Source organism: Muntiacus reevesi, chromosome 7 (genome assembly GCF_963930625.1).
Source record: "Muntiacus reevesi chromosome 7, mMunRee1.1, whole genome shotgun sequence".
Taxonomy (NCBI): Eukaryota; Metazoa; Chordata; class Mammalia; order Artiodactyla; family Cervidae; genus Muntiacus; species Muntiacus reevesi.
The window spans coordinates 73,363,773-73,387,402 of NC_089255.1; the positions used below are offsets into that span (position 1 = coordinate 73,363,773).

Below are 23,630 nucleotides of genomic sequence, written 5' to 3' on the forward strand. Positions count from 1 at the left end.
TAATGAGCCTTTTTTTACCAAAAAAAAAAAAAAAAAGAAACCACCTTCAGAGCGGGGAGCGGGGAGAGGGGAGGATTGCGGTTTTGAGCAGCTGTGTGCACTCTGCTCTGAGTCGGGTGGAAATGACAAGTACCAGTCCTTGTCTGAGAAGCAGAACTTCAGCAAAGAGGTCCGGGCTGGCCTTAGATCAGCGTCTCTGCAGTATCTGTTCTGGGCCCAGCAGACAGCAGGAGTAGTACTGGTGCCAGGCTCCAGGGCATTTTATCTGAGCACCCTGCATTCACATGCAATCCAGTGTTTTATTTCAAGTAGCTGGCTTTTAAAACTCTCTGAAAGAAATGGTCAGCTGCTCCACTTAGTATCTCAGTGAATCACTTATACTCATTGAGAATTGGATTGCAGTTAAGGTATTACAAGGTGTAAGCAGATGACAGGATCAGGTTGGAATTGAAGGGTTCAAATAGATCTTTGTTTTAAGAACATTTAATTCTAAGAAAACTTAAATCCTTAATCTAATTTTTGTGAATTAAGAGATGTACAAGTTGAAAATTCAGACACTTCTGAGTGTATTTTAATAAAATAAAAATGTTTTTCCTTCTTTATTTTAGTCTTTAATATTCATGATATACCTGTCCTTTTAGAATTTTAGAATAGTCCGTTTAGAATTTTTATTCAAAGTTTATATAACAGAAAATTGCAAATATGTGAAAGGTATCCTAAAAGCTAAGGAAGAAGTGAAGACTGGGGCCCAGATGTTCCTAATTGTTACCATCAGGAATCCAATCAGAATGAGCTATACAAAATGTCAGGATTTTTAAAAGCTGAGATGAATAGATGCTGTGAAAAAACAGAAATACAAAACTTGGTTTTTTAGTGATAGTTTTTTCAGCTCTCTCAACACATTTGGTTGGGTGGATGTAGAAGCATTGTCTATTTTTGCTTCACTCTGAAAAGAGCAGAGGGTTTTTTTGTTTTGTGCATAGCTGAAAAATCTCTAGGAGTTCAACTTTGGTTTCCGCATTTGTAAAGTGGGATGTTAAAAATTAACCAAAAAAATGTTTAGGTTACCCTTTTTATCTCTAGGATTCTGAAGATTTCTAAGACCTGGGAATACTTTTGTACATTTAAAGAGGCTAATTTGCATTTTAAATTTATATTTATTTAAGTAATAAATTTGAACCCTGGAAGGAGGAAGATCCTTTGCTGATGTCAGCTTAGGGGTTACTTCTGCATAACAGAGAGTTGGGTATTTGGGGGTCAGCCTGCTCATTGCAGACCAGTATTTGATTCCATTTCCATGATTTCCATCCAGAGCAATGGTGCATGTTAGGAAGGTGGATTAAATGAATGATATGCATGTTTTAAATTTTGCTTTGTCTTTGAAATATATCACTCAAACATTTAAGTGATGTGAATTTTTGTGGTCCATTTGTACTATATTCATAAGATTTATATTGTGACCGAGATGATAGTTTTTAAATTAAACAGGTGGGACATTGGCCTTAAGTAAGAATAAAGACTTGATTGTTTTTTAAAAAGAAAGGATTTGGATCATAAAACAAAAAAGTAACATGTAGCAAGCAGTAAATAAATGTATACTTAAAGAATAAAGAACAGAAGAAATTTAGGTGATGCTTAAAATACATTCATCTAAACTTCCTATTTCTAATTTTTAATAAAATGCGGTAATAATAAATTGAAGGGCATAGCAACCCACTCCAGTATTCTTGCCAGGAGAATCTCATGGACAGAGGAAGCCTGGCGGGTTGCACAGAGTCAGACACGACTGAAGCAACTTAGCAGCAGCAATAATAGATTACTGCATTATATTAACTGTTTTGGATAAAGCTGAATCCTTTTGGTCAGTTACACTTCAGGTACAATCTTTTGTTACTGTCGCTTTTTAAGGCATTTGTCAAAGGTGTAAAACTTCTGTTGACATCAAACCCTAGGTCTTTAAAAGGCAAAATCATAATAATTTAAGTTCTTAGGATCACTGATTTAAATGAATGGAATCCATAGTCCTTTTTGATGGGGGGTGGGGAGGAAGAGAAACTCTTTCCTTCCTGCCTATACTCAGCTGCTAAATGCGTTGTCATTTCCAGGTGGCTATACGCAAACAGGAGATAGAAGATAGACTCAATTCGTGGATGGTGTTCAACGAAAAAAACAAAGAGTTGTGTGCATGGCTGGTGCAGATGGAAAACAAAGTTCTCCAGACAGCAGATATTAGTATTGAAGAAATGATTGAAAAGCTCCAGAAGGTGAGCAGGAGTCCCCAGAGGGGTACCACCATGGTCTTCTCTGCCTTCCTCACTCCCAGACTCAAAACTGTATGCCGTAGGCACATTTCCAATGAGATGAGAAAGGTGGGCTGTCCTTGGTGGGCAAGGTGCTGTGTACTAGGGGGTTGCTTTCTCTTTGTTAGGAAGAAAAAGGGGCTCACGCACGGCTTCTTAAGCCCTAGTTCACACCCCAGGGGGCTTATGGTTTCTCTAACTGTATTGTTAAGATGATCCCCTGGCCAAAGGAGAAAGACCAACAGCAGTGGGGCTCGCGATTGTGAAGTGGTCGCCGATTCCCATAAGGAAAGGAAGAAAGGACCTTCTCATCGCAGTCACCCCAAATGCCACTCAGTTAAACCTCAGGAAAACTCTTGCTCATATGTTAGACTAATTTAATTATACCCAGTAGTCCTCAGCTCTCAAGTGCATTAGAATAACTCTGTGAGGGAAACCAGGGCTTTTGAATTAAGAAAGTAAATACTGCCTTATGTGTTACATATGCACATTTTAGCTGATCGCTGAGGGGTTGCCTTAACAGGTGAGAGAAGTGTTTTTGTTTTTTAAGAAATTTCAGGAGGCACAACTATGTGTTTGTATCTGCCAAAGAAATGCATTTTCTGTGGTCATCCCAGCTTTTGTTTTGGTGCCTATGCCAGGACTGCATGGAAGAAATAAATTTGTTTAGTGAAAACAAGTTACAATTAAAGCAAATGGGCGACCGGCTGATCAAGGCCAGCAACAAGACAAGAGCGGCTGAGATCGATGACAAGCTCAACAAAATCAACGACCGTTGGCAACATCTTTTTGATGTCATTGGCTCAAGGTAAGGGATGGCCTAAAAATGGGTTCCTACCCCCTGGCTACAGTCGTTACCTCACAGATCTCAGAACTAAGCCCCATCTTCCTCTAAGGTAACCCAGCAGTTTTCTAAACTTACAGATGAAGGTAGAGCTTGATAAAAATGAATGGAAATTCTTACTTTGATATTATAGGAGGATTACATTGTAGCATGGTGGTTTAGTCATGAAGTCGTGTCTGACTCTTGCGATCCCCTGGGCGGTAGCCTGCCAGGCTCTTCTGTCTATGAGATTTCCCAGGCAAGAATAGTGGAGTAGGCCACTGTGCCCTCCTTCAGGGGATCTTCTGACCTAGGGACTGAACCCAGGTCTCCTGCATTGCAGGCAGATTCTTTACCAACTGATCTACCACGGAAGGAAGGAAGATAAACCAAGTCTATCTCACCTTTTTTTTTTCTTTGGCTTAAAATTTCACATGACTTAGACTTGGTTTAAATGAGAGTTGGTCCTTGAGGAGGAGGTATTATTTAGAAATTCTAACACTACCTTAAGACTTGTGTGAAGTCTTAAGATGAAGTTATGCCTGCTTGTTCATGCTTGTGTGTGGCAAGGGCACGTAGGTCAAGGCATTGGCCTGATTTTCTGGGGACTGCTTCTCGGGGGGTCCCTGAAGGTTCCCCTCCCCCTAGTCACCACCGTCAGAGGAGCTGGGCTCATTCAAGGCAGGGCCTCTCTGCAGGTTTGTGCTGGTGTGATAGGTCCCCAGTGGGCATCTGGTCCTAAGACATGGAGTCCGGAGGCACAGCTATGACTATAAATCAAGGCTATCCAGTGCTTATCAGAAACAAGACTGACCATTTGATCTCCCTTCACAAATAATGATGACGATATCACCCAGAGCTTCTAAATGTTTTCTGTTTTCTCTGTCCAAACAGAGACCCCAACCAAAGTGTTTTTCAGTTGTAACCTGGCACACAGTCACCTGGCTTTGGGGTCATTCATGCAGCTTGGTTCGCACTGGCTGAGCAAATCTGTTACACAACAGAACGCTCACATATTTTGACCACATGTAGAACATGGACTGTACAGGAGGATCCTGTAAGAAAATGAAACACTGGGGAGTACGGAAAATAGAATACTCTTAATAATCCTTTTCTTTTACCCCATTGTTTACCCTAAACCTTAAGTGAACCTGGTTCAGTGAGCAGAGGCACCAGGCCAAGTGCTGTGAGAATTACAGACCGGAAGTGCAATAAGATGAGTCAGTTAGTGTTAATGGGAGCAGACTTGCCAGCAGCTGTAAAACCAAGTGGTCTGAGAACTCAGATCTCATCTTCCTGGAGTGGGGGTGGGGATTGAGAAGAACCTGATGAAAGAGCAGTGTTCCCAGATGGTCTTGATTAAGGGGGTGGGATTTGAGTGTTCCTGGTGGCAGAGAGAGAGAAATGTATGTTATAAGCAAAAAGGTACAGGGTAGGGCAGAATAGAAACTGTTCAGGAAATTATGGGAAGCTCCATTGGCTCAGGTATAGGAGATGAAGCTTTTAGAGAGCTAGGTTGAAGCTAAGTCTTAGACAAGCTTAAATCTCAACTAAAGACTTGGCCTCCTAAATAAAGTCTGAGTCTTTCATGGTTTTTTAGCAGCTGAGGGTCTGTTGAAGATAAATACTAGAGTGATTTGGCTGGCAGCATAACTTGGGCTAAATTTAACATCTCTCTACTACCAGTTGGGGAATGGGGGGGAAATCTATGTTAATCCATGGTGATAATTCAAGTAAGATCACAGATTTTGAGTTAGTCCTGACTTTATCTGACGTCTACCTACCATGGAAACTTTTGAGTAGTGATTTAACCTTCTAGAAACCTTTCTCAGTTTCTCAGTCTACAAAATAGACCTAACAGCACTGATTATGGAGAAGGCAATGGCACCCCACTCCAGTACTCTTGCCTGGAAAATCCCATGGACGGAGAAACCTGGTAGGCTGCAGTTCACAGGGTGGCTAGGAGTTGGACACCACTGAGCAACTTCACTTTCAATTTTCACTTTCATGTGTCGGAGAAGGAAATGGCAACCCACTCCGGTATTCTTGCCTGGAGAATCCCAGGGACGGGGGAGCATGGTGGACTTCCATCTATGGGGTCGCACAGAGTCGGGCACGACTGAAGCGACTTAGCAGCAGCAGCAGCAGCAGCAGCACTGATTACATCAGAGTCTGCTGTGTGAATGAATGAATTTGTCACAGGACCAACACTTAGGAGTGAGCATTTATTGTATGGTTACTAGCATTGTCTTTCCCTAAGAAGACTTTAAGTGGCACGTTTTTTGAGTGTTTGAGGATTCCCTTGCATTTGTCTAACAGTGAGAGGTCTTTCTTCCACAAGACCAGTGTCTTTGTCTGATTTCCCGTGCTTAGAACAGTGCTTCAGATAATTGTTGAAATGAATGGATGTTCCAGGACATAAGAATGTGATCATTTCTGTTGGGTTGTGGCTGGCATGCCTTTATCATCACTGTCTTTATCTCCTAAGTTTTCTTGGGCACCTGGCAGTAATCCAAGGTATGACGACATCATACCTGTTCTTAGATCATTCAGGAGCAAGATCTCGATTCTGCTTCCTGAGGGCTAGAGTGATTATGCATTCTCACTCATGCATGCTTTGGTTCTATCACTTCAGAGTTAAACAGACTGCTTGCTTTCCTCCCTCCTCTCTAATTGTCTGTCTTCAGCCAGTTGCATGGTACGAAAGAAGGAAAAACAGCCAGTGAAATTTCAGTGGTCTTTCTAGAAGGAGCAAAATAAGGAGTTGAAATAATAGCAAATATATTGGCTGCTGGCTATATTCTTCACAATGTGCCTTTTATGTCTGATTTCACATAATCATCACTGTAATTCTGAAAGGTAGATGTCATTATCCCATTTTACAGATGAGGAAATTGAGGCACTAAAATTAAGTAACTTGGCACGATTGCATAGTCAGCACATGAGGCAACCAGGATTTCAGCTCAGACAGTCGTGTTGCCTCTTTGCAAACCCAGACCCTTCTGATTTGTTATACCAAAATGAGTAGACCATGTTGAAATCCATTCAAAACTGAGGAACTAGAAAGGAATAACTTATTTTACCTTAAAGCAAAGGCCAGGGTGAGACATATGACTGACAGTCTCGGAAACTTAGTTGACGTGACACTTCAGGTGAATCTGTGGGTTGAGGCAGCAAGCTTGAACTTGCCATAAATTGACCTCATGTATTAATAGAATAGCTCCTGGTCTGATCACTGGCACTCGTCACATCACCATCAGGAAAGCAGGCAAGCACAGGATGCAGAAATTAAACCTCACGGAGGAGAACCTGCAATCCTGCAGGGTCCATTAATAACCTCATTTGTCCAGAGAATTCTGGACATCATTTAATCATTCCTGTCCTGCTCATGTGTTCTAGTACTTCATTTCTGTGGCAGGAGACAGCGTCTCTTGTTAAAAATAAGATTTGGAGGGAGACCATACACAAGCACCCAGCTTTGTGACTTTAAAATTTTAATCACAGCCTTTAACTTCAAAGCTAGAGATGGTTCAAGAAGTCCACAACCTCAATAAATCAGGCTGGAAAAAGGCCTATTGTTTTGGGGTTATTCTCAACAAAATAGAGGTAAGTTTCAAAAGAACTGACAAAACATGAAGGACAAGATTAGTTCAGTGCACATTAAATTTACTAGTCATTTCAGGTAGTAGGCTCCATTGTGGGGTAGATAGGGTGTGGGGTTTTTTTGTTGTTTTTTTTTTAAGTGCCAGGCTTATATATATTATTTTATTTCATTCTTGCAAGAACCCTACATGGTCAGTATTCTCCAACTTTCAGAGAAGGACTCTATAGCTCAGAGAGGGTCAATAACTGAGCCAAGGGCAGAAGCGATTCTACCTCAGGCAGGACGGAGCCGTGGTCTTTCTATCCCCCTGCACCATGCATCAGAGGAACACTTGGCTCCTTTGAGACCTTTAAAGGTGCTTTATCAGAATTTTTCTAAAACCTGGAATTCAGTATAGACTTTACCATTTTCTCTGGAGCAGTGGTTCTCAGATTTAAACATGCAGCAGAATCCTTGGAGGGCTCCTGAGAATGTGGATATGCATTCTCTGGGCCGAGAATGCATATTTCTAGCAAGTGCCAAGGTATTGCCAGTGGTTCAGGTCTGGGGATCACAGATGGAGCGAGCAGCCGGGTGAGTTGCCACAGAGTGGATTTGCCACTTATGGTAACCTTGTGGCCTCTGTAGAGTATCACCTTGTTGATGAACCATGGGTTAGATTTTGGATGAAAAAGCACCAGGACAGTGATGGGTCTGCCCATATACATGTGTGTATTATTAGTGTATGGTCTGGGAGATGGGGGGAAGGTGCTTTGACCCAAACCACGGTTTTTCCCCTGCATGTATAGTGTTTTTCAGCTTCTGTAAAATTCTTAAAGCAAAGAGTCTAAAGGATACATCTTCTGAAATAACCAAATAATCAGGGGGGCTGGGATGCCTAAGTCAGTCTTAGTGCCGACTTCCTCACATAAGGTCACATAGACCCTGGTGGTGGTTAAGTGGCTAAGTCGTGTCCAACTCTTGTGACCCCCTGGACTGTAACCTGCCAGGCTCCTCTGACCATGGGATTCTCCAGGCAAGAATACTGGAGTGGGTTGCCATTTCCTTCTCCAGTGGAATCTTCCCGACCCAGGAATCGAACCTGGGTCTCCAGCATTGCAGGCAGATTCTTTACTGACTAAATTGTGAGGGAAGCCCCTGGTGTGGGCACAAAAATTCACAGAATTGACTCTCCATCTGAATTGCTGCAGGAGCTTTTAGCATTCCTCATGGGCCCCTGGGTGGCTTCTTAAATTTGTGACATCTAAACTCTTATCAAATATGTTATTAATTTCTTTCATAAAAAGTTTATTTGAAGCACTACGTATTTTTTGGTGAATGGTGTGAACCCAGTCTGATTTGATGACATATTAATTATATCCTACTATACTCAATGACAGATTAAATGAGTTAATTTTTTTAATTGTAGAGATTGGCTATGCCTCTGCCCACGTTTTCTTCGATAATGTCATTGAAAATTGACCTAGCAAAACCTGAATGCAGGAGAGATGGCTAAGTTACAAAAGTTGTTTTTCAGAACCCCCAATATGTGTGATTCGTGTTTTGGGTCAGCTGGGTTACCTAGTAAAAAGAACAGTTTAGGCACAGGATGTTGGGTAATGGACCAAGGGATGCAGAATTGCCTTGCTTCAGCAGCACAGACTAAAACTGTGAAAAGAAGGTTCTCGGCCGTCAACAGGACCGATGCCAAAGAAAGTTTCAGCTCAACACATAATCTCACCTATGTGTACCCTTGATTTCAAAATCCCAGTAGATAAACTCCTTAAAAATCCACCTCCTTTTGTTTCCCAGCACCTCCATCCCCCTTTCATTAATCAGAACCTTCTCTGTGCCTCCTGAAGTAGGGGCCCTGTGTCCTCAGTGAAGCACTGTCTGGTTGTTCATCTTGGTGGAAACTCTTTGGAGACATGAGATTAGTCTTTAAAGTTTTAAAGACTTTTCTAGCAGCCTGTGAGGATAATCTGGTGAAAGCTTTGCATGTCTAAAAGAGATGAGGCAGCTGAATGGAAAGACATACCCCAGAATATTTCCATTGGTATCTACTGGGTGTTGGGATCATTGGTGGCTTTAATTTTCTTTTTATCTCTGTTTGGTAAATGTTCATTATGGAAGAAAGAATACTGGAACTTTTTTTTTTTTTTCCTTAAAAAAATGTCATAATTGTTGTTACCTTTCTCCTAATCTTTCTTTGACGGTAGCATCATTTAATAGACTTGGCATCCTTAGGCCAGTGTTATGAAGGACGGATACACTCAGACACACTACCTTATGGTCCCTTTGTAATTAGACTAGATAGCTCTCCTGCTATTAGCAAGATCAAGTCCATGAAAAAACTTTTTAATGAAGCATAAATTTCCTACCAATGTGAAAAGCCCACCTGTTTTATATTAGCAGCAATTAAAAGGTTGTCATTTAACCTCAGCAGTTATTACCATGGCAACTGCATGTTAAGATTGTTTTTCCATCCCCTGAAGAATGGGCAAGGAGATGTGTGCCTTTTTAAACTCCTGCGTGTTTCATTGCCCTCCTTTTATCTGTATTTTCTCAAGGTTACTCTGGAAGACCAAACAATGCTGCTAGTCATAAAGCTGACTTGCTCTGGTCTTAGCAGGTTGCCTGATTTAGTGGGACTGGAAAGACTTAAAGGTTTTTAGCACAGGGAGAGCCAGATGTGACGTCGGCCTCCCCGTCTCCTTTTTCCTTCCCATCATTACCCCTCTGGAGCTAGCGGCTGCTGCTCTCAGGGCCGGCAAAAATGCCTTTCTGAGGGCCGGAGATCTTCCCCAAGGAGACAGCAGCCATCGCAGGGACCGCGAGCCTCAGGAGCCTGGTGTCCAGCATCAGATCGGTCCGGTGTCTGAGCAGTGGAGGTCACCATGCACAGCCAGGCATGTGGACACAAGTTAGATGCTGCATTTGAGGGAACTATTTCCAAATCTGTACTCCTAATTTCACTGGTTTAGAATATACTTGCTGTGTTCAAGTGGGGATGAAATAATGACTAAATCTTGGGCTTTAGGGACCCATGAAAAATGACTGATATCATAGAGTCTCCAAATAAGCCTGAGACTGAGCCTAAAAAGGGCTTGGACACAAACCAATGGTGCTCCACTAAACAGAGCCACTCAGGATCACGTCAAGAACCGTGAATAGAGATGGGGAGGAATTTTCAAATCCTCACATTATGGTAAACCTCACATTAGGAGGAAATAGCAAAGAAAACTGCAAAATTTCTTCCTTCCTGCAAATCTTGAACTCCATTTGTACCACAAAAGAGATGTTTTGGGTTTTTTGGTTTTTGTGGGGGTTTTTTGGTGCAAAAAAGCAAAGAAGTGGACTAAATAAATTCTCTGCCCCTTTTAAGCCAGGATGCACAGGACTGAAAAGGAAAGGCAGAAAATCTCCCGCGGCAATTTCTTCTTTAGGAGAAAGCCATTCCCGTTGGACCTGGGGGCTTCAGGTTACACCGTTGCTTTTAAACCTGAAACAGAGACATTTAATTTGATGAGAACAGAAATCCTCCTTTCCAGCGCCCCAAATCGAAATGTTTCTTCCCTGGGTTTATAGCACTTCATAAATAACCCATAGATAACACGGGGACTTTCTTCCCTGGCATTGCAATCCTGTAGCGTCAGAACAAAGACTGTGTGTGCGAGAGACAGGCAAGGGCTGGAGATGTTTGTTTACTGGAAGGGAGAAAACTAAGGTTTAAAAATTGCCGTTAGCGGAGTCGCAGGTCTCTTGCTGGCCTCCGGGCACCGTCCTGTGCTGGCCGCGAGGCAAGCCCCTGGGAGCCTGCGGGAGGGCGGCCTGGGCAAGATGCAGGACCAGTGAATGGACAGGCCGCCGCGCGGGGGAGGGGCCGCCTCGTCCCCGGGAGGTGGAGGTGCAGCCGGGAACTTGGAGGTTTCGCTCAACCTAAGGAATGATTTTTTCTCATCAACAGTAAGTGCCATTTCGATCATCCGCCCTGAATCCGGGAGGGGCGGCTGCTGTCTCTGGGTGTCTCGCTTTCTCACGCTCCCATGTTCGTTACAATAGAAATGACCGATGAGATGGTGGCTGCGGAGTGTGTGTGCTCGGCCATCGGGGGATGGGTTCTTTCCACTGTCAGCATGCCGTGCGGTGTCTGCAGCCAGCCTTTGACAAGCTGGGCAAGAGAAGTGATTATGCTGTGGGGAAAATGGAAGTCCTCCGGCTTCAAAGAGGTGATTAGCTCAAATGTGATGTCCCTGCCCTCAAATCAGGGCTTCAGGATCTTAGAGTAATTGATTATCTTACTACCGAGCTAGTTAGTTGTTTACAAAGATGCAATTATGCAGAATTCATACAATGTTTTTAGCAACTGACAGCTGCACACGGGTCTGAGTGTCTGTTTTAGTAGAAATTCAGATATTCAACCATCTCAGTTTTCCTTTTTAAATTATGCAGTCCGCATTGGCATGGGAATATTTTCTAGCTTATGCTGATCCAGGGCCTTAATCATTTAACTGTAGACCCTTTTGCATGGAGAAAATAGGGCTGCAATGTAAACTCTTCCATATACATGAATTTGATGTTTAAAGCTTCCTGACACATTAAGACTTAGGCCTGACTAATAAAGTGTTATTTACCTGGCTTAATTTTCTATTTTTGAGAGAGAACAGCGTTCACAGGTATTAAATTCCCATCCATCGCTAGATGAAGATAAACAGAAAACTTTATTCACCGTGACTATTTTCTGCATTTCTACCCACAAGCCCCACAAAAGAACTTCTAAAATGTATACTCTTTGGCAAACTTCTTATTTTGTTTGGTATCATATAGAAATGTGTTAATTTTATTCAGGTCTTCCAATAGTTCATATAGGTGAAAAACTTCCTCTTTGCACCTAAATATTTTGGTTTTCCAGTCCTCAGAACTGGAATTCACCTCAGGGAACTGTGTCTATTTTTTCCAGAGAAACGTGATTTGCTGAAATGTATGTGTGATTAGTATTAGTCAAGCGCATCTGGGGTGAACCATGGGCCAGTGCCGAGATGGTGAGCTGCTTAAGCTGCCTGGGTGGCTGATGCGGTCCAGAATTGTGCTTGCTTCCCTGTGCCAACAGTCTGTTCTCTGAATGGATTTCCTTGTTCCCAATATTAACTCGAGATTTGAAATTTTCCAAGAGCAAAATTAACAAAGTCTAACTAGGAGGTCGGTTGCCTGGGTTGGCAAATGACGTGTACTTCCTGACCTGGGAAAGGTGATGATTAGATAATTATATTAGTGTCTGCACAGAATGGAACCATATAGACTAAGCAATACATCTGATGGCTCTCAGATGTCTTAGTATAATAATCTGAGGAACAACATTCATTTATACCACTGGGTATTTGGGGATATTTTGCATCGGGGGATATTTGGTCAGAGGTCGGGACATAGAAGCAGGTTAAGTCCTGACTGATTGAATGTTTTGTAGCTTCTTTTCCTTTCCCTCCACCCTCTCCCTTCCTCTTTTTTTTTGCCCCAAGCGTGCATGTGATGTGTATGCTTGGTTTGGAGTTCTTCGCATGTCTAATATAGAAGGTCTAGGAGCGTGTGTGGCTCGTAGTATGCCAGCAAATTGTCTGTAGCTGGATGGCTTGAAGGTGCTCTGATCTTTACCTCCTTTCCTTTAAAATGTATTATGACCATCTCTTTTATGAAAAAGACAAGTTTGAAGTGATGTGTGAATGTCACTTGCTCACTCAGAAGTTTATTGAGCACCTTCTATATTGTATTATAATGTCAAATTAGATCATGACCCCTGGGAATAAGTTATCTTGGAATCCTCAGGATCTTCACAGGACCCCAGACAAAGTCAGTGGTTAAAGTTTATTGAAAGGAAATCATGAAGGGGCAAAGTGGGCACTCAAAATGCAGCATTTAGTGAGTGAGTTCCTACCCCCTTTGTGTCCCGAAGCCTGGTCATATTCCCTGACAGTGATGAAAACCATTCTGTACCCCCACATATGTGCACATTATCATGCGTAGGTTTATATGAGCCATCACGAGAAAAGTGCTTAAGAACAGCAATTCTGTCCAGATTGCCCAGGTTGACATCCTTCCTCTGCCATTGAATGAGTATGTTACCATGGCAAATTATTTAACCTCATTGCCTCAGTTGCCTCATCTGTCAATTGGGTATGATTCTATACTGATTTCACTGCACTGTTGTAAGAATTAAATGAGTTAACTACTATATATAAAGCACAACAAGCCTGATACATATAGATGTCAGCATTTCTGTAGATGTTCCATTTTAGTAATATAGTTTGTGAACTAGAAAGCATACCCAATGTAGGAATTTTAAAAGAATGGGATAACAGAGAAAGTCTAGTATTTTATTCCCACACCTAACTGGTTTGGACACCAATGGGCCTGAGCCTCATATTTTGGGTGTCACTGGCCTGGAGAACCATAGTCCTGGGGATGCCATGCTAATTATGCATCCACCTTCCCATATTCCCCCCTCTACTTGTTACATACCTTACCCTTAACAGGATTCAGGATCACTGCATCTTGCTCTTTTTGCTCCTAGGTTATTTTGTTACTTGTTAGCTTTCTTCATTTAAAAAGTTGCATTCTAGCCCTTTTCTTTGACAATAAAGAAAGTGAGATCCTTATGATGGAGTAGGGTCAGGTGCTGGGTGAAGCAGTGGGGCTGCCATTCTGGGAGAAGAGAAGGGGAAGGATGGGGAAGCAGGGCAGTGTGCAGAGGTGCTGGCCTGAGCACCTCTCCCCACCGACAGGAAGCTCTCAGGGCCGGGTTTCTCTAACCGAAGCTTCCCAGGAGGGTAGCCCCCCGAAAACTACATGGAAGACTTCGTCCCATGGGGCCTAAGGTTCCCAACTGCTCTGGCATTGTCTGGAGTGTTCTTTCTGTTCCCCAGGCAGTCAGGATGACAAGACATTAGGGTGAGGATTTAGGGTCTAACTCTAAAGCCAGGGGAATAAAGGAAGGATCTAGGTTACAGCTGCATCCAGGCCTGGCCCCAGATTCCGTTGCTTCCTTTTTAATAAATCATCTTATGGCTTTGAAGGAAACTTCTTGTGGCGTTTGCAGTAAGAATGTAATTTGGAAAATCTACCTTCTTCAGATCATCATAGCCACAATTTCTGGGCATTTATCTCTGTCAGGCACTGTGCCAAATGCCTTTCATGCATTTATATCTCATTCTGTCCTCTCAGCCACCCAATGGAGGAAGGTACCACTGTTCACACAGTTTTACACATGAGATTAAACAGAGCCAGGACTCATACCCAGACCCTTAACACAAAGTGTGTGCTCTTCATCACCAGGCTCCTTGGCCTCCTTCCAAGCCTGCCTTCCTCATGACACTACGAGGATAAAATATTTATAAAAGGACCGTGTGAAGGCCAATGCCATATAAATGAGGCCTCATTGTAGCAGTGTGTGATCCCAGTCATCGGTCATAAGAGCTTAGTGAGTGAGCATCGTGGGTGCTTGCTTTATGCCAAAGGCTTTACATGCATCCCCCTGTGTCTCAGGAACCCCTACAAGGCTGATAATTTGCTGGTTAACAAGGAAACTGGGAATCAGGAAGGTTAGGTTCCTTGCTGGGTCCATAGCTTATAGATGGTACAGTGGGGCTCAGACCGGGGTCTGCTCACTCCAGGGCTCTGACCTGCATGTTGCCCAGATGCTACTGCCTTCCTAAAGCTGAGGAGACCTGAGAGTCCTGCTGGAGGTGAGGGGCTGAGGTAGAAGGATTTTCCCTGAATCATAAAACTAACTGGAAATAGAGCTGGAGCTGGAAGTCATTCCCCAAGGTTGATTGGGCCTCCCTGGTGGCCCAAATGGTAAAGAATCTACCTGCATTGTGGGAGACCAGGATTCATGACCCTGAACCAGGAAGATGCCCTGGAGAGGGGAATGGCTACCCACTCCAATATTCTTGCCTGGAGAATCCCCATGGACAGAGGAGCCTGGAGGGCTACAGTCCATGGGGTCGCAAGAGTCAGACACAACTGAACAACTAACACACACACAAAGTTGATTTTGTCAATAGTGTGCAAAAAAGAACATAATAATAAAAACAACCTCTCTGGTAACACGTAACTCTATGGTTTTACTAGATAATCACGTGGACTAGAGGTGCTCATACATATTTATTCATTCAGCAAATGTTTGTAAACACCTCCCGGCCACTAGGTGGTCTGAGGGTGGGGGGTGCATGCAGAGGGGGCCGTGTGCCACCTGGCCGCTGTGGACTCTGGATGGGCACAGTGAATGAGGGATTGCCGGAGAGCCCTAGGGCTGTAGGAGCACGTGGGCGAGAAGCCCCCAGCTCATCTCAGAGAGAACAGTGGTCGAAGCTACGGGAGAAGGAAAGGGGAGCTGGTTTGTGGAGGGCAGGGCTGGAGGCTGACAGGCCACGGACCACTTGAGGAATTGAAAGGGTCAAGGTTTTAAACTGATATGTCAGGGTAGGCGAGGACTGTGGAGGGGTTTGAGTGAGGATCGACGCTGTGTACTTCAGCTACAGAACCAGAAGCTGGGAGGAGGGTGAGGGGCAGCAGGAAGCTGTTCACAGGCGGTCAAGAAGAGATGCTGGCGGCTGGGGCGGGCGGGGCACTTCCTGTGAGTTAGAGTCATGCCCCAGTTTCTCTTCCCAGCACCGTGGGATGCAGCTCTGATAGCACCTCGTAACGTGAGTATCAGTAAGTGGGAGCTTTCCGTTGTTGCCGTTACCTCAAGTCTCTGGGATTAAAAAAGCCCACGGATTACCGGAGCAAGCCTTCACTTGCCCTGCTTGAGGATTTTCACATTGTCTGTGGGGATCTGTATGGAGATCATTTTCCCTCAGCCCCTGCATCACTCCCCGCTGACAGCACTTTGACGTGCCCGTGAGCTCTCCGTGTACGCTGACGCCAAGCGTGTTAGTTCAAGTCTACTCCATGCCGAGGCAGGCGGATTGATCGGGTTAAATGGAGCTGGAACCGTCCTTGCTGATGACATGTCCACCCCTCCCTTCTTGGATCAGACAGCTGCCCCATGACGGGCTGGTTCCCTCTGTGCAGCACCTCCAGCGCCTCGGGCTGGATGTGGTGGGGTTTGGCACATGCTCTGTGCTGACTCGAGAGGGTCTCATGAGAGGCATCTAGGGCCAGGGACCCCCAGTAGGCCAGGTGTATAACATCTTTACCCGTCAGGGAAGGTCCTTGACTGCTGTGACCTCGGTGATACCCAAGACAGAAACTGGACAGAAGTCACATGTGGTGATGTTAAGATGGAAAGAAAGAAATGGCATCTCCTGACTCCTCTGGAGACTTGGAAAGATGTACTAGGTCTCAGGGGATCCCACCTTGGGAATGATAGGATTTTACGTGTGCCTGGGTAGTTAACTCTTAGTCCATTTAAAAATCAACCATAACAGCAGTTTTGTAAATTGTCCCATATTCTGTGAAAACTTGTATCTGGTGACATGAGCGTTGTCCCTGCTATAAAATCAGTAGCCAATGATGATTCCCTTTTACCCTCCAACACACCTGTGGGTGCATTTTTCTCACCGCTAAACACTGTGCTTTTGTTTTCCATCTCTCTTTTCTTTTTCCCCCCTGCAAATATATTTAGGGTGAAGAAGTTGAAGGAGACCTTCGCTTTTATTCAGCAGTTAGACAAAAACATGAGCAACCTTCGCACTTGGTTGGCTCGGATCGAGTCTGAGCTTTCAAAGCCCGTGGTTTATGATGTCTGTGACGATCAAGAGATCCAGAAGAGGCTTGCTGAGCAGCAGGTGGGGAAGTGCGGAATGGGTTTTTGTCAGGGCCCACTCATTCAGACCTGTCTCACACTGGCCGTGTGTTTTAGCGGGTTCACATCTCATAGTATTGGTTTGTTTCTTCCAGAGAAAGCTGACAACCTGTCTGTGTCCTTGGGGGTGTGAGGTGTCTGTCTCTTACACGCACACCCCACCATTCATGTGGCTCCTTGTGAAATATTTTGAATAATATTTAAGATGCAGACCTTAATTGTAGTGATAAATAAGGGTTTCTTTATTTTGTATTTTCCTTAACTTTGATCTTTGTTTTTGGTAACATAGTTTTGGCAATGAATTGAAAGAAAAAATAATTTTCCAACCAAAGAAAGTCTTCCTGGGACAATACTTGATGGGTGTGATAGAACTCCAAAAAGTAGGGGGGGGGGGGGTCGAGGGGTGGGGAATACAGAGGACCAATACCTGAGGAAGCCTCTCCTGTGGATGTTCTGTACATTTCTGCCATCAGTCCTGTCCCCTCTTAGCCAACCCTGGAAATCCCACAGTTGGAACACCACTGAGTTTTGCCCCCTTACCTGGTGGGTACTCTGTGGTCTCACTGACTTGTCAAATCCACTCTCCTGCCCTCCATGGGCTCACGTTCAAAAACTCATTCTCATATGCAGTGCCCAAGCTCCTCTTTATTTTTAAAATAGCTGAGGTTATGTTACTTTAGTAGCTTTTAGAAGCTTGTTATTTAACAAGCTTCTCTTGTTTTTCTTAGCCCTGTGAACAGATTCGGTTTTAACCATAGAAGCTGTATGGTCGCCGTCAAGTTCACAGACGTGTATGTTTTCTTCCTGTTTCCTCCAGAGCCTTGGTGTCTGTTTCTAACTCACCATGCAGGGGAGATTCACCCACATATCACAGCTGCTTGGGGGCTGAAACTTTTTCATCAGATTATCATCAAGGCCAGAAGGCCACCCCTTGATGATAAATTCTCTTGAGTTCAGGTCAACATTTCATGCTCCCCTGAAATAGAGCTAAGAATTTGATAATACTCTCAACTTAGGTCTTTATTTAATCCTGTTACATTTTACTGTTTGAATAATGCCTATTCTCTGATTTTTAAACTAGCATGATTTAGCAATGCTTTAAAGTAAAAATACTGGTTTTTCCACTTAGTCTCAGAAATTTAAGTATGTCTTTTCCATTGAGGTCATCTATATTCCATCTTTCTTTTGTGGAGAAATGAATATTGATTTAACCACCATGTTAATGGACACTGTAGAGATTTTCATGCCTTTTCAGTATAGTCACAGCTACTAAATATTATCAGCTTTAATTACAAGATTGATCCATTAGGTTGGATTTCTTGAATAGTCACTTCATAGACAGGCCTTACATATAACCATTTACCCTGGCTGGTGAGCTTTTTCAGGTAAATAGAACCAAAGCTGACAACATTTTTCCCCTTGAAGAATGACTGGCTAAATTTGGCAGGTGCTGATTATATAAATGTGTTAACACTTTATAAATCTAACGTGTGACAAACATCATTAAATTGCAGGGAATTTATTCCCCAAAGTGTATAATTTGGAGCAGCTGCCATTCTCTTGGCCATGTTTATTCCTGTATACTGAAATGGTATATAATTTTAATCTGGCTGATTTGAAGCTTTCCTGTTCATAGAACTTAGAATCACCATCATGGAATTCTTATCCCTTGGTTATAAAACAAATTTATGGAGTTAGTGTTCAGGACCACCTTGCTGTAAAGAAGTCAGATCTTGTATTAAATATCTGTCACAAATTACTACAGATTTAGTAGATTAATGTACATTTATCATCTTATAGTTCTGGAGGTCAGAAATCTGACACAGGGCTGAGGTCAAGGTGTTACCAGGGCTGCATTCCTTTCTGGAGGTTCTGGTGTCAGTGTTCACTAACTCAGTTGTGTCCAACTCTTTGTGACCCCGTGGACTGCAGCCCACCATGGACTGCAGACAGGCTCCTCTGTCCATGGAATTCTCCAGGGATCGAACCCAGTTTCCTGCATTGCAGGCAGGTTCTTTACTATCTGAACCACCAGAGGAAGTTCTAGGGGAGGACCTATTTGTTTGCCTTGAGTTCCTAGACATTGCCCACATTTCGTGGCTCATGCCTCCTTCCTCTGTCTTCAAAGCCAGCAACCTTGCATCTCTCTGTGTCTTTCTCCCTGCAGTTGTCTCTACTACTTTTAAGGACTCTTGAGATTCCATTAGACCCACCCAGAGAATCCAGGATAATCTCCCTGTTTTAAGGTTGATTGGCATGCTTAATTCTCCTTTGCCGTGTAACCTAGCATAGCTACAGTTCTGGGGATAAGGACCTGGTTCTTAAAATGCCAATATTCTGCCTACCACAGATGTCCTGAGGAAACCTTTAGTATTCTTATTTAAAAAAAAGAAAAAAATTATAACTTAACCTAGACCTTAAATGCTCCATAAAAAAAACAAAAAATGTGTCACACACACAAAAAAATATGGGCCATTAGAAAAAAACTTTACCTGTGTTGCTGCCACTAATTTAAATATAACAAATTGCTTGATTACTTCCAGAAATAAGACCCAAGCTTGAGATCACCTAGTACCACCTTCTGCAGAAGCCCTCAGGCCCCCAAAGTGACTAAAGAACCGTGAGGTCCCTGCACCCTCACTGTGATGTCCTTGGGAGCCTGGTGCAGAAAGGGGCAGACCTTAGAGAAGTCTTTCTGCTTCTCTTCTTTATGTGACGTGTTTTAGGTAGTAAGGGTTGTGTTGTGATTCCCGTAGAATATGTGTCATCTTCAAAACGCAAAGGAAGCAATGGGCACCTCTGTGACATTTTTAAACCTTGAGCCACTTTCACTGAGTCGTCAGCATTTCTCTCCAGTTTTCTTTGTTTTCTTGGTTCTCCGTGGAGGTGCCTGATGGTGGCCTGGGGGGTTAATTATCCTGCACCCTGTAATTACCAATAGTCCCCTCCCCAGTGGGTCATGTCAGCTTTCTGCCAAACCCCCAAACCATTCCCCAAGACCATCCTGCTGGACTTGCTTGACACCCCCAGGGCCTCCCAGGAGACACTCTGGAGCCACTGCCTGGGGCCCCGTAACACACCACGTGGTTTTTGCCCTCTCACCCTGGTTTTCCTTTCTTCTGCTCTTCATTTCATCTTTTTCTAGTTCCCTGTGTGTTCTCACTCTTCCCGACTGCAGTCTCAGCCCTAGCTTCCTGCCTCCCCCATCTCCCTCAGCCCTGTTTCAGCTCTCGTGTTCTCTGCCACCTGCTTGGGAACAGACAAACAGCGCAAACAGGCGCCCGTGTTTCCAGAATTGTTGGCAAAAGTCTTTCACGTGGTTTTAGGATGTTTCTTAAGTTAGATTCACCTCTGCATTTGAATACTTTTGAAACCAGGGGCCTCACCACAGGTGCTAGTGGTGGGATTATCTCAGTTTGCAAAATGTCACTTGTCTAAGACTTCACTGGTTTGTGTTTTAAAATATAGTCCACTGTTTATATTTTACAAGATGACTAGTTAACGCTGCAGTTGGCCATTTTGTGGTGTTTTAGAAGTTTTGGAAATTTTGAAAAACTTGGGGCTCCTTTTTTGCCAAGACGCTCATGGTCTTTTATAAAGCATCAGAGAGCTCATTTCTTGCCATCATTCACCCTTTATATTAATCAGTTTTCTTTAGCTGTTTCATTCAGTATAAGCTGAATAGAAAATGTAGAGTAACTGCAAAGAGGCTGTTAAAATACATGGCATTTATGTTTATCCATAGACTAGACTTTCTCAGTGCTTTTTAGTCAAACCCTATCAAGTGAGGTCAGGGGCATGTACCATTTTTGAAAGATAATTGTCAATATTACTCATTTAGCACCAGCATTAAGATTCCTTATTTGGCAAAACAGTTAAAAGGGACTTATCAATAGCTGTAAATTTTAAGAAAGCATATGGCAATTCTGTGAACTGGTGAGAATTCTTAAATCTGGAATTCTATTAAACCTAATAAAGCTAGTCTTCCACTGACTCCAAGATGACTGCCCCATTACAGCATCTCGGACATTTGTCCTAGGCTACAGAGCTTAAAGAAAATCACCTGCACGTCTCTTTTCATAGGACATATGGTGTCGAACTAAAAAAAACCCCACATTTTCTTCTGAATGTAACTTTGAGGTACTCATTGTTCATAAGTTAGGATCTGTGTTGAGAACTGCTTGATTTAAAACTTGATTTGAGTGTTAGCATTTTGTTCTTTCCACCTAGACATAGCATGATACAAATGTGCATTTATCAGAAGAAGTAGGAAAACATTAGTCCTATCTAGTAATCCAGTTATAATCTCCAAAATTATTAAATTTTGAGATGACCTGAAATAAACTTCAGGTTGCCTTTCTGTAGCCAATGGTAGACACTGTTTATAAAATAATCCCTCTTAACATGAACTTTGTTGAATCCAGGGAACTTTTTGTGGAATCCAGCAGTTTATTTAAGTTTGTCTATTTCGCAGTGTAGTTTGGGTACTAAGATGAGTGGCATGGCCTCACGTCAGTTGTCACAGAGTTTGGATAGCAGGAGAGGACTAACTCATCTAGAATAACAAGACAAACAGGCTCCTCACCTCGCCTCACCCAGCCCTGCCCTTGTGTGCAGAAGAAATGCTCCCTGGGTTATAACTGAAAATGCCATGTTTATTCTTAAATAAGTTTTCTAGCGACCATGAGCTTTCTCTTGGTGAGCCTTTATTTTCCTGAATCAGCAGTGCTCTCCCCATCATGGGACAAGACCCCAGAGACCCTGCCCCCTCCCCCAGGAGTTGGAGGGCAAAGTCTACACCAAATTTTTCCCTGGGGCCCATGGAGCCCTAGGATGCGCTCGTGGGGAGGCTGTGGACACCGTGCCAGTGTGTGCACAATTTGGGGGGTGGACTGTATGAAGATAGCCCAGAACTCTTGGTAGATTTAAGAATTCTGTGACCTATAAAAGGTTAAGAGTCTGTGTTGCTGAAGTCTTAGGTCCTGTTCAAGATAGTTTTCCAAGGAAGACCTCCCGAAAACCAAATCTAAACTGGAGGTCCTTGAGATTGGATGGTGTGGAATGCCACCCCAAAGTCTGGGGTGGTGGGCTGTCAGGGGAGGGAACCCCCATTCCTTTGCCTCCTTCACTTGCACAAAGGTGACTCAGCCGGCATTGCGGAGTCCCAGGTAGAAATGCACGCAGGACTGTGTCCCCTGGGCTGGAAGGAGGTGTCCTTGGATGCCTGCCCTCCCACCTTCAGCTCACGGTGCCTCTTCCTCTCCGGTCGTTGCAGGACCTGCAGCGAGACATCGAGCAGCACAGCGCAGGGGTGGAGTCTGTGTTTAACATCTGTGACGTCCTCCTGCACGACTCGGATGCCTGCGCCAACGAGACCGAGTGCGACTCCATCCAGCAGACCACCAGGAGCCTGGACAGGCGCTGGAGGAACATCTGCGCCATGTCCATGGAGCGGCGGATGAAGTAAGGGCCGAGCTGCCCCCGGGTGATGGAGCGTGGCTCGCCAACTCCGTGTTCCCGTCTGACCTATGTGACAGTGACCGTGTTCTGTGAGCTTCACTGAGGGATGTGCTGAGTGCTGGCAGGGAAGGCTCAGTAGGTGTGGCCAGTCCTTATTAAAGAAATCATTCAAGGAAAGCATGATCAGGGTCACGTCTCTCCCTGGCTCTGCTGTGTCCTGGGTGTAACCGCAGGTTACACTGTACTGAGGTGTCCCAGCTCTGGTGAAGACGCCTGTCTCCTGCTGGGTGACCTCTGTGAAGCTGGCGTTCTGAGAGGCCTGGTGTTCCCAGAAGGAGGGCATCCTGACCACGAAGTGATGTCTCTGGTTATTTCCTGGAAGGGGAAGCAAGATCACACCCCCCGCCCCAGACATTTAATGCATGGGGCCAGGGCTGGAAGTGGGACCGGCCAAGGGAGAAGCTGTCTGAAAGGTCTGATTGGAATGGGCAACTTGCATTGAGTTCTTTCCTTCTGTTAGAATTGAAGAGACATGGAGGCTGTGGCAGAAGTTTCTGGACGATTACTCCCGCTTCGAGGACTGGCTGAAGGCCGCCGAGAGGACAGCAGCCTGTCCAAATTCCTCCGAGGTGTTGTACACAGTTGCCAAGGAGGAGCTGAAGAGGTTTGAGGTAAAGACCCAACCCCCCCGCCCCCCCGCCCCTTCCAGCCAGTGCTCCTGAGAACTGGGCACTCGCAGGGCTCGGGGATGGCTACAGGGTCTTCCCGTGAGTGGCAGGCTTCCCCAGCCCTAGTCAGGGCCGCCCAGTCCCCAGTCTGCGTCGACTGCTCCAGCGGCTTTGCAGGGCATTACTGGTTTATGCTAGCCACCCGGCCATGACCTCGAAAGGCTGTTCTCTGGTAGCATCACAAGAATGGGTGAAGCTAGCGACTCGTGCCTTTCATCTGGGGACGGACCCTTGAGGCAGGCGGCCTGGGGCCTGGGAGGGGTGTCCTGGCGCCCTGGGCTGTGGCACTGACGCCCCCCGCCCCGGCCGCAGGCCTTCCAGCGGCAGATCCACGAGAGGCTGACGCAGCTGGAGCTCATCAACAAGCAGTACCGGCGGCTGGCCCGCGAGAACCGCACCGACACGGCCAGCAAACTGAAGCAGATGGTGCACGAGGGCAACCAGCGCTGGGACAACCTCCAGAGGCGCGTCACGGCCATCCTGCGGAGACTCAGAGTAACCCCCTCTCCGTCACCGGGTCATTTGTGGATGCTGGGGGTGTGGGAGGCTGGTACTTGATATCAGGCTTGTAACAAAAGCAGCGGGTAGAAGGTGTCTCTTGAGGCCTAAGCTGTCTTAACATTCTTCCCGTAGAGCCTTCCCCTTTTGTCTAAGCCCAAAGCTGCCATGAAAGCTGCCAAAAAGCATTTTTAAAAAAAAAAAAAAAGAATTTATTTGCCTCAGAATAGGCTTGAACCTGTTTACGGGATTTGTGTTACAAACACATTGGTTTTTTCAGCTTCTGTCACTCCGAGGGTGACACCCACACTCTGCCCAGGGTCTGGTGAAGGTGCCTCTTAATCTAGGAAGGGCCCACTTTGCCCATCTGCCCGTGTGCCCATTGGCGCTTGTACTATGAGGGGATGGACAGAGCCCCCTCTGTATTGGGGGTTGG

The 23,630-nt window shown here is 44.7% G+C and overlaps 1 protein-coding gene across 7 annotated transcripts in view; it reads left to right on the forward strand.

Moving 5' to 3' along the window:
- SYNE2 (spectrin repeat containing nuclear envelope protein 2) overlaps nt 1-23,630 on the forward strand; it is a 317,663-nt gene that overhangs the window by 278,055 nt on the left and 15,978 nt on the right. For all 7 annotated transcript variants that reach the window (XM_065941349.1, XM_065941346.1, XM_065941351.1 and 4 more), the window contains exons 98-103: nt 2,106-2,264; nt 2,942-3,108; nt 16,329-16,491; nt 21,784-21,971; nt 22,489-22,639; nt 23,009-23,191. In XM_065941349.1, the coding sequence (XP_065797421.1) occupies nt 2,106-2,264; nt 2,942-3,108; nt 16,329-16,491; nt 21,784-21,971; nt 22,489-22,639; nt 23,009-23,191 (1,011 nt within the window). The remainder of the gene's footprint in view (nt 1-2,105; nt 2,265-2,941; nt 3,109-16,328; nt 16,492-21,783; nt 21,972-22,488; nt 22,640-23,008; nt 23,192-23,630) is intronic.